At 50.7% G+C, this 9,721-nt stretch overlaps 1 protein-coding gene across 2 annotated transcripts; it reads right to left on the minus strand.

The window, feature by feature from the left end:
• Positions 1-2,652: 2,652 nt before the first annotated feature.
• Positions 2,653-9,173, minus strand: MYCL (MYCL proto-oncogene, bHLH transcription factor). 2 transcript variants are annotated; one of them, XM_032247056.1, is made up of 3 exons: positions 9,063-9,173; positions 8,194-8,698; positions 2,653-5,205 (listed from the first exon to the last, which is right to left on the minus strand). In XM_032247056.1, the coding sequence occupies exons 2-3, from the start codon at positions 8,687-8,689 to the stop codon at positions 4,607-4,609; spliced, it is 1,095 nt and encodes a 364-aa protein (XP_032102947.1). In that variant the 5' UTR covers positions 8,690-8,698; positions 9,063-9,173; the 3' UTR covers positions 2,653-4,606. The 2 variants fall into 2 exon arrangements, with proteins under 2 accessions (XP_032102947.1, XP_032102948.1); XM_032247057.1 differs by having other exon boundaries at positions 8,194-8,694; positions 9,063-9,166.
• Positions 9,174-9,721: the final 548 nt, after the last annotated feature.

Here is a 9,721-nt window from a genome sequence, read left to right on the forward strand (position 1 = left end):
AACAGAACTCTAGCTGACACATTTAGACACCTCCTCCTTCCCCCTTCCCAGTCGCCCAGTCATCAGTCATCTCTCAGCTGGTTATCTTATCCTTAAAAAGGAACCTCTCTCACGCTCCCTCCTATCACTTATCACAGATCAAAAAAGCCATCCCCATCCTTTTTCCCCTTTTAAAGTTAATATTCTGGAATATCCTGACTTCGGGAGCACTGTAGAGAAATTCAGCACATCTAAGATAGTTCAACCTGTCTCAGTTTCCCAAAATAACTGCCAACAGAAGCAGAAGTTAAGCATACACTTTAGCCTTTTATTGTCTGACAGAGACGATGTCCTCCTCTCTTTGCACCAAGTGTGGCTTCTGGGTCACCCCGTATCGTCTACATTCTGAGTTGGGAGTGTGATCCCTTAAGTGCATTATTCAGAGGCAAACCTAATTTGTAGAAATTGTCTTCTGAAATCCAGGAATAAACTCCTGGCTATTTTCAGACAAAGATAGAGGTAGGAGTCTGTAGAAATGAGCTAGGAAGGAGCTTAAAATACTTCGCATTCCAGAAACACCCTCCCTTCCCCCAGGAGATGGCTTTATTCCCACTTCTTTCTCAGCAGAGTTGACTCAAAAAGAGCTGAAGCTTGGAATCAGGCAGCTGGTACTAGCTGTGTGGGCTTAGACAAATGACTTAAATGTCTCTGATCTTCAGTTGGTTTATCTGTGGAATGGGGCTGACAGCACCCTGCTCTCCAGGTTACTGTAAGACTTAAGATAGGCAAAGCTACTAACATTCATGCCTGTACCCATGGGTCCATACTATTGTACTAAGTGCTTTCAAAATTTTTTATTGAATTATTTCAAGGTCCAGTAAAGGGAGATATGTTCTACAAACCAGACTCTTGACCAGTGGCCTCAAAAAAGGAAGATAAATACACTGGGAGTTTTAAGAAAAGAGTTCCAATAATCTATGTCGGTTTTACCAAACAGCTTCTTAGGTTCTGAGTTTGTTACCTTTGTGCAGTGGGGGACAAGTGGAAAAAGATTACCTGATAGAAAACTGGGCTTGGGATCCTGATTTTGCTATGTGATTTTGAGCAAGAAAACTCTCTGGGCTCCAGTACCATCAGGCAGATATTGCCTACTTACCAGGTTGGAAGGTCACAAAAGGATAATTTTGTAAATGTGAGGAATTAAGAGGAGCTTTTTGACCCTACTGAGGCGCCATAAGAATCCAGGTGGGCAATACTAACCCAAGTCCCATCTATAAGGAGGAGTTAGTGGAGGCAAAGCCAAAGCTGCCTTCTTTCACCATGATGCTTATGGCCACCCTGAACAGCAACTGTTTTCTTTTCAGCCCCAAAGGGGCTTTTTTGCAGCAAGACTATCCCATCCAGCACACATATGCCTCAGAGTTGCTGGTGGGACATTTGTTTTGTTTCATCCCACTAAGTGGCAGGCACAGTAGCCCCAAAGAGAGAGAGTTCCAACAAGCAGTTAAGTGATGGACTTCCATGTTTACCTACTCCATATACTCTGTGCTAACCAACAAGCTGATCATCGTAATGTAGTGGCTAAGACCTCTTGCTCTGGAATAGGCAGAGCTGGTTTCAAATCACAACTTACAAGCTTGTGAATTTGCATAGCTTTGTTTACTCTTAGAACCTCAGTTTCCTCATCTGTAGCCCTGACACATGGTTGATATGGCAAAGTGTTCAAACATAAGCAGTGCCCTACGAGGAACAGCTATTACTGAATTCCTCTCTTGCATTTACAGCAAGTTTATGAGAACTATGGGAGGGAAATGAAGCTTAAACTTTCATTAATTAAGGGAGGAAGAATTTTTTTTTTTTGAGACAGGGTCTGACTCTGTTGCCCAGGCTGGAGTGCAGTGGTGTGATCTAGGCTCACTGCAATCTCTGCCTCCCGGACTCAAGCCATCCTCCCACCTCAGCCTCCCGAGTGGTTGGGACTACAGACATGTGCCACCATGCATGGATAATGTTTGTATTTTTTGTAGACATGGGTTTTTGCCATGTTGCCCAGGCTGGCCTTGAACTCCTGAGCTCAAGCAGTCTGCCTGCCTTGGCCTCCCAAAGTGCTGGGATTACAGGCATGAGCCACTGCACCCAGCCAGGAAAAAGAATTTTAAAACTATCTTTCTGTAAGAAAAAAGTACATTGCAACAAAAATTCTCAGAAAAAAATTTAAAAGACATCTTGCAGAAGATCATACCACTAAGATAAGAATAATACTATCCTAAAGAGTATTAGGCTTTACAGTTAAGAAAGCAGTTTAAAGTCTACCACTTCATTTAATACCTGCAAAAACCCAGTGAAGTAGCATTTATCCCCATTTTACTGATAAGGAAACTAGGACTCAGAAAGATAACGCTAAAGGCCGCAGAAGTGGTAGAGCCAGGATTTCAAGCTTTCAAAAGTACAAATTCAGCACTCTTTGCCATTCACAAGAGAATTCTGTGTTCACTGAGTACTGAGCCTACATTGTTTCGACATGTCTGAAATGGCATTTCAGGAACCCAGAGTGGAATGACCAGGTTAGCAACATGGTTAAGGAAAAGCAACCCTCTTGATCACTTGTGGCTACCCTGAAATAGTTTTCCATGGTTCGGGAGGACTCAGGTGGCATAAGCTGCCCCACTCTGACATGTTTGAGAAATCTTTTATTGAAGATGTCCCAGAAGGCAACATTTTAAAATCAGGCAATCAGTAATCACAACTAAATACAAAATTTCAGGTGAACTTGCCTTTCAAAATAAATCAGACCCTTGCAACAGGAGAATTGCCCAAGAGTTTTTTTCTTGTACAAAAACAGTTAACACCACTTTGCAAAAGGCATACAAAAATACAATATTAAAAAAAAAAAAAAGACTCCCCCCCAGCATGATACTCAACAGCAGCTTATAAAACACAAGCTATTCAGGTGAGACATCAGTAACCTACACCCAAACTGTCCTCCATAGACAGTTCCAAAGTCAGCTGGCTTTTGTAAACCATGTTCCAGAAGGTTACAGAGGCTATTTCCAAACATCCCCTGGGGTCCTTTGAGGCCAAGAAGCAACCTCAGAAAGATACCATTATGGACAATAGATTTGGAAGTAGCAGCTGGCTTTCCAGAGCCACATATAGTACTTACCACCCCTTACCCACCCCGACTCCCAAACCCAGAGCCAGGAGGCACCTGCTATCCTGGGCAGAGTTCTGGAGGGGCTGCTGGTCCTTCTTCTAAGACAGGCCTAGAGATGCCTGTGGTTACCCACATGACAACTGTTAGGTTGGGTGACTTTCTCAGACTGGAGGCTGCACCTGGATTCCACTTGGAGCTGCCAAGTCCAGCTGCGGCAACCATGATGGATTCATCATGGTTGGCTAAGCATATCTCCGGGGGGCTCCTTTAAAACCCACCAGAAGCAAGTCCACCTTCTGGAGCACTGGATCCAGAATGGCTCTCCCCAAAACTTCAGAAAGGCCCAGATTCTGGGAAAGAGATCTGATTCATGGCAGGCTGACTGGGGCCCAAGGGTGGCTGCAGAGCCAGCAAGTTCCTTGGAGTTGCACAAGAAGGACAGATTTGCATGGTTCCAGAACTTCAAACTTGCAGTCAAAGACTGAAATGAGAAGCAGGTGGGAAGAGGAAGCAGTACAGTTCTCCCTCTGAGTTGTCTTACGCCTGCCTCGAGAAAAGATTGGGCCTCAGGTGCCCCTCTTAAAACACGTGGGCAGGGATCAAGTTCACAAGCCAGGACTCCAAGCTTTCCCCAGGCCCCAGGCTAGGACCCATTTCCCTATGTCTTGGGGAAATATTTCTGACCTGTGGGAAAGGGTGCTGTAGAGCCCATTGCATAACAAAGGCATAATGAAACAAAAAGTCCCTTGTGAGGAAAGAAAGGTCCCTCCCTCAGAGAGGGCCCAGAGGGCTCTGACCCAAAGAATCTGGAGGCCAATCTCTTTAAATATTCCCAGGGTCGCAGCATTTAGAGTGGGAGGAAGGGGGTCAGCTAACATCATTTTATATATATATTAAAGGTTTTCAACTCCTCGGCTACTGTAAAGTGTCTGACAGTGAGGTAATGGTCCATGTTAATCAAGTCTGCGAGCTTCTTGTCACCTAAGACAGCTCAAGTGTCTTCTGGAAAAAGGAGCCTCAGGGAGAGCATCCAGGCCCAGCTGTCCTTGCGTCACCCCAGAGACACCAGTTGGGAGCATCCTTTCCTAGCCTAAAGCTCATGCAGAGTGTGAGATTTCATGCAGGCTGGAGCCCCTGACAACATCCACCACCTGTTGCATAGCATCTGTCAGCCTTTTCTTCAGAGCTAGTGAGCTAGGCAGACCCCAAGGCTCCTCAGTCAGCTGCCTGCTGGGAAGCCAAAGGCGCCAGAGAACATACAGCACTCCCATGAGTCAGGGAAGAGGGAGAGCTGGGTTTCAAGGTTTCCAAGAATGCAAGCCTTTATTGTGTGCACCGGCTGCAATGCATTCTGGGAGCTACTGTCCAGACTGTCTCGCCATAACCAAAATGTGCAAATTACTAAAGGGAAGAGGGAGGTTAAAAAATAAACTTATGTCTTTGTAAGACAGACCAATGAGGCTTTTTGGTCAGTTAGTAGCCACTGAGGTATGCAATTCTTTTCTGCAATTGCTGCTGCCGGCATCGGAGCTGCCTTTTCTCCGTAGCCATCCTCTTCTCAGCCCCCACAAGGGCTTGCAAGTATTCCAAGGCCTTGCTTAGGATCACTACTTTAGGGGCCTTAGAGCAGCTGGCCAGGGTGGGCACCTGGTCCCTCAGGGCCAAGAACCGTGAACGCAGGTCATTCCGCCTCTTGCGCTCCAGGAAGTTGTGGTTCTTCCTCTTGGTCACATCCTCAGTATCAGAACTGACAGGTTTGGGGTGGCAGGACTGGGTAGCCTCACTTTCTACAGGTGGGGGGCTCACAATCTCTTCATCCTCCTCATCTTCCTTTTCCCCTGGAGCATCTCTCTCCAGAGCCTCCTCTTGGGGACCCCCCTCTGGAGCCTCTTCTTGGGAGCAGCTTTCTGGAGGAAAACGGGCAGCATAGTTGTGCTGTTGCTGATGGATGGAGATGTGGAAGTGCTTCATGCAGGGATCCAGAGGGTCTGCTCGCACCGTGATGGTGACTGGCTTCCGAATAGCCAGAGACTGCCTCTTCTCTACTGTCACAATATCGATTTCTTCATTCTCTGTCCCAGAAAAGAGATCAAGAGAAGAAACACATCCCATGAGAAACACAAACATAGACCCTACAGCTTTAGCTGTCTATATTGGAGCTTGGGAAGGTAGGTGACATTTTTCCAATTAGATATAAACAAATCGAGGTGAGGAGAAAGTGGACTCATTTGTAATGGGGTAAGGGGGGACAGTGAAGGAAAGGAGGGGACATTAGCAAGAAGGAAAATATTCTCCAATTTCCTTTTGCACAGCAAGGCTTAGATAAGAACAAAAGGCAGACCCAAGCCAACAGCCCCCAGTCTGCAAAGGCTCTCCCCTCCCCCATGGAGGGGATGGAGAGAAAGAGCTACCAGCCTGGGACAGAGTTTAGCTATAAAGATCTTCCCCAGTCGGGCTCTTTCATGCCCCATCAGAATTGTAAATGAGGGGTCTGTGGGCAGAGCTGCCCTTTGTTCCTGCCCAGCACAGCCTGCACTTGGGGAATTGTTACTTTTCACAAGTTATAAATCCTATTATTCCCCCACCTCTCTATTCTGCCATCCCTTTCAGCTGAAGATTCAGAGAAGGGAGGGCTACAAGCCATCCCTCTTCACCCACAGAGGGGAGGGAAAGGGTTTCCCTAAGGAGCATTTTGCTCCTGGGTTCAATGGATTTCTAAAGTCATCCATCATTTATAGGTCGCCTGCCCCACCTCCTTCCCTGGACCAGAAGGTTAGATTTGTAATCATAGGTTGGCGAGACTGCAGGAACTTCACAAAGGTACAAGCAACCATTTCCAAACTACCTGCACCAGAGGCAGAGACTGGGCAGCAGAATGCCCCAGATACGGGGCCCAAAACACCAGGGACCTGGAGACACCTGGAAATGCCCTTAATTTAATTCACTGGCTTGAAGGTCTCTTATGTTAACCTAACCAGGAGAGGGGCAATTGGAAGAAAACTCTCCTCCTGCTCCACACGTTTTGCAGCCTCCACACAGAAGTCCACTTTAATGCATCTCGGCCTGACAACAGAAGAGCTCCGTTCTCAGCTTCTTTGCATATCAGGAAGCTTGAGCCCCTTTGTCAGGACGGCTTCCATTGTGTGGACAATCGCATTATTTCTCCATTAATAAAACCTGACCATTCAGCCCTCCCGGCCCCAAAGCCCATGATTGGCTGATTATGCTGGGTTTGGAATGCGGGCTTACCCAGCCCCTAGCCCCTATTGGCTAAGCTCTACTGCCAATCACTTTCCCCACCCCCGCCTCATTGTTTGCAATCTGTTGCATTTTGTTCCGGGCCATGTGGCCTGTGTGTGAACCAGGAGCTCACAAACAGGTTCAGGTTAAAGGGTAGGTCAGAAAATGATTCAGCAGGCTTCTCTACATCCCAAACCTTTAATTTTCAGTGGTAAGCCTCATGGCTCAGGAAAATTCTATCTAAGGAAGAAATAATTTAAGACACCACTCTCCCTTTCAGAGAGTAATGTCTTACTCTACCCAGAAAAGGAAATGTCTTCAGCAGAATAATCAAGTCCAACCCCATCGTGTGCAAATGGGGAAACTGAGGCCAAGATAAACCAAGTCCACACATCGCCTTTGTAATGTTCTGGATCTCAAACTAAAATGTCCAAACTTCCAAACAATGCCCTTTCCATTCTACCACTCCACCAGCCGTTGTGGAGATACATCTTTATTGGGTTTTTGATCTCAAGATTCCCTTTCCAGCCATTAAACAAACATAAACTCTTGGTGTAGAAAGCAAGCCGGTTAAAAACGACCTGAATGCAGTGGACTGGGAAAAAAAAAAAAGACTTTTAATTTTTCTTGTTATCCTATTTTTCCTCTCAAGTGTATGACAACTTCCACAACCCATCCCCCGGTTCCCTATCAAATGGTCATGTAAAAGTTATTCTTAAAGGCTACAGTGAGTCTTCCTGGTCCTGATTTATATGTCACCAGCCTACACTCTACAAAAGTACCCTCTCCAGTACTTCTCATGGGTGCGGAGGTCTAAGATGCTGGAATAAGTACAATGTAGTCTGGTGTCACAGGATGCCCCAGTTTGCCTCAGCGAGGTTTGCACTTGCATCAAGGATGGGAGAGGGTGCCTGGAGCTCTATGGCCTTGACCCCAGAACCTAGCTCACAGGCTGCCACAAAGTAGGAGCCAGTGAATATTTGTGGAATGCAAGGGAGCAGCTAAAGCTGGAGCTGTATTGAGAGGGAGCGGGAAGGACACTTTTCCATCTCAGGACAAACAGCAAGGCAAGGCATAATGCTTCTAAGATAAGGTACCACAAAGACCTAAACATCAAGAAAGAGGTACCTGGTTGGAATGGAGCATTGGGGAAGAGGGGCTGGCTAGATGGCAGAAAGCTGGAACTGACTTGTAGTGATTTACTATCTCTAAGCCTCAGTTTTTCCATCTCTTAATGGGGAGTGTTCATTCCTCCCTCCCTGTCTCACCAATGCACAAGTGGTAAGTGGTGGTGGGGAGGCACAAGAAGAGGGCATTCATTATTGGCATTTTAAAGTAAAGCCAACTGGACACCTAGGTTTTTATTAAAAGGATGAAGGCTTTGGCTTTGCACAAAAGGCTCTCGGCTTCTCCCCTTAGGGGAGTGTGAGTTTCCCAGGGAAAGAGGCAGCAGAAAAAAAACTTCAGGTTTGGGAGTGACTCTTAAGGGAACCCCTTCCAGACTCCTTAAGACAGAAATCCCTTACAGTCCAACCCCAGTATTGTCCTCTCTAAGTGCCAACCCTCACCACACAACCCTGGTCCCCTGCGGCTCCAACCATCATCAAAAGGACGCTGGCTCCCACGCCACTTCTCCAAATTGTTTACCAACACACCCACGTGCCAGACAGACACTGTTGGGGGCTACACGGGCAGCTTCAGCCAAAGAGAGGGGCAGATGGCCCAAGGACCTGAGAAGAGCCAGTGCCTGACCTCAGGCTGGGGCAGAGTTTGGCCACCCATGGGTGGCCCCCTCTTGAATGCCTCGGGGAGGTTCTTACCCGAGTCGCTTGGGCTCTCGGACCCGGAGCAGGCTTGGGTCTTGGGTTCGCCCAGGGGACCGGGGGCAGCTGGCGCCGGGTTGCCGGCTTCGAGGCTGGGAGTGCAGTCCGGGGTGGCGGATGCCTTCGGCAGGTTCCCCCGGGGCGCGCCAGCTGCGAGCCGGTCGCTCACCGCTCTCTCCAGCCGCTCTCGGGCCGAGAAGCCACTCCACATGCAGTCACGGCGGATGATGGAGGCGTAGTTTCTGCCCCAACCTTTGGAGTGGCCCCGGGATTCCGCTTCGTCTCCGGCGCACCCTCCGGGCCACGTCTCGGGGTGACCAATCCCGGGGGCTGGGTCCCCTGCGCCCGGACCCAAGCCCCAGGGCGGTGACGTGGGGGGCGATGGCACCAGCTCGAATTTCTTCCAGATGTCCTCGCTGGGCGCCGTGGAGCGGTAGAAATCCTCCCCGCAGTCATAGTCGTAGAAATAGTGCTGGTACGAGTCGTAGTCCATGTCCGCTCCCTGCGGGAGGGAAGGGGGGACGTGCTGACCGGGTGCGGGCCGGGCGAAGGAAGCGTCCCTGGGTCCCTCGGCACAGCCGGTTGCCAGGCTCTTGTTCCTCCCCAACCCCACCGGCTTGCAGCCTGCGCCCAGTCCTAGCGTCCAGGGAAGCCGGACGCCGGGTCAGAAAGGCCGGGGAAGACACTCGCAGCGCGCGGACCCGGCTGCGGACAGCGAGTTCAAAGCAAACTTTGCCAGCGCCGCCCGGAGCGCAGCTCCCAGGGCCCGGCAGGGCCGGGCGGGGGCGCGCCGTGCCCAGAAGGCAGCCTGCAGCCAGCCCGCACCACGGGACCCGCGCCCGTGCCCGGGCCACCCGCAGTCTCACCTCGCTCCCGCCGCCCTCCACCTGGAGCGGTCGGACCGGCTCCCCGCCGGTTCGGGGCAGCACGGCAGCCCGCACACACGCACATGCGCGCCGCCGAGCGCGCGCCCCCCACTCACGAGCGCGCCCCCCGCGCGCGCGCCCGCTCCCTCGCTCGCGCACGGCGGCCCGGACGCTCTCGGGATCGGCGCGGGAGCGCGAGCTGCAGGCGCATTGTTTCCTGAGCCTTATATCTCGTCGCGCGCCCGGGACCCGGGGACTGGGGGGCGGGTCCTATGGGACAAACCCCGCCCCCTCCCTGCCCACTCCGGGCAGTCGACAGGTGGGGCCGGCCCCACCTCCTGGCAAGGCTCGCCCGCTCCATTCTATCGCCGGTAGGCCCCCAAATAAATTGCACGCTGGGGAGCGCAAACAAGAGGCGGGTTGATGTGGCCCAGCGGCCGCCTCGTGGAGGCGTGACTAGCGAGGCGCTGGCGGTCCCAGCCAGCTGAGCTAAACCGTGCTCCTTGCCCACTCGGAACTGGCGAATTAGGGCTACTCCCCGCCCCACCCTGCGCTGCTACTTTTCCTGTCGCGCCCCGCTGGGTTCAGGTGCGCCGGAGCCGCCGCGGGGGAGGAAGAGGGAAACGCGCCACCTGGCGGCCCTCAGCCTTGAACTTGGG

Source organism: Sapajus apella, unplaced genomic scaffold (genome assembly GCF_009761245.1).
Source record: "Sapajus apella isolate SASKATOON/1434 unplaced genomic scaffold, GSC_monkey_1.0 scaffold62, whole genome shotgun sequence".
NCBI classification, from domain to species: domain Eukaryota; kingdom Metazoa; phylum Chordata; class Mammalia; order Primates; family Cebidae; genus Sapajus; species Sapajus apella.

What these genes read in the sequence shown, in the direction of transcription:
- MYCL (XM_032247057.1), bottom strand. Translation starts at nt 9,147, where the DNA reads ATGTGCGTGTGTGCGGGCTGCCGTGCTGCCCCGAACCGGCGGGGAGCC. An exon ending in TGGAGGGCGGCGGGAGCGAG is followed by an intron (nt 8,695 to 9,062) that starts GTGAGACTGCGG and finishes TCCCGCAGGGAG; the next exon opens with CGGACATGGACTACGACTCG. An exon ending in CGAGAGCCCAAGCGACTCGG is followed by an intron (nt 5,206 to 8,193) that starts GTAAGAACCTCC and finishes TTTCTGGGACAG; the next exon opens with AGAATGAAGAAATCGATATT.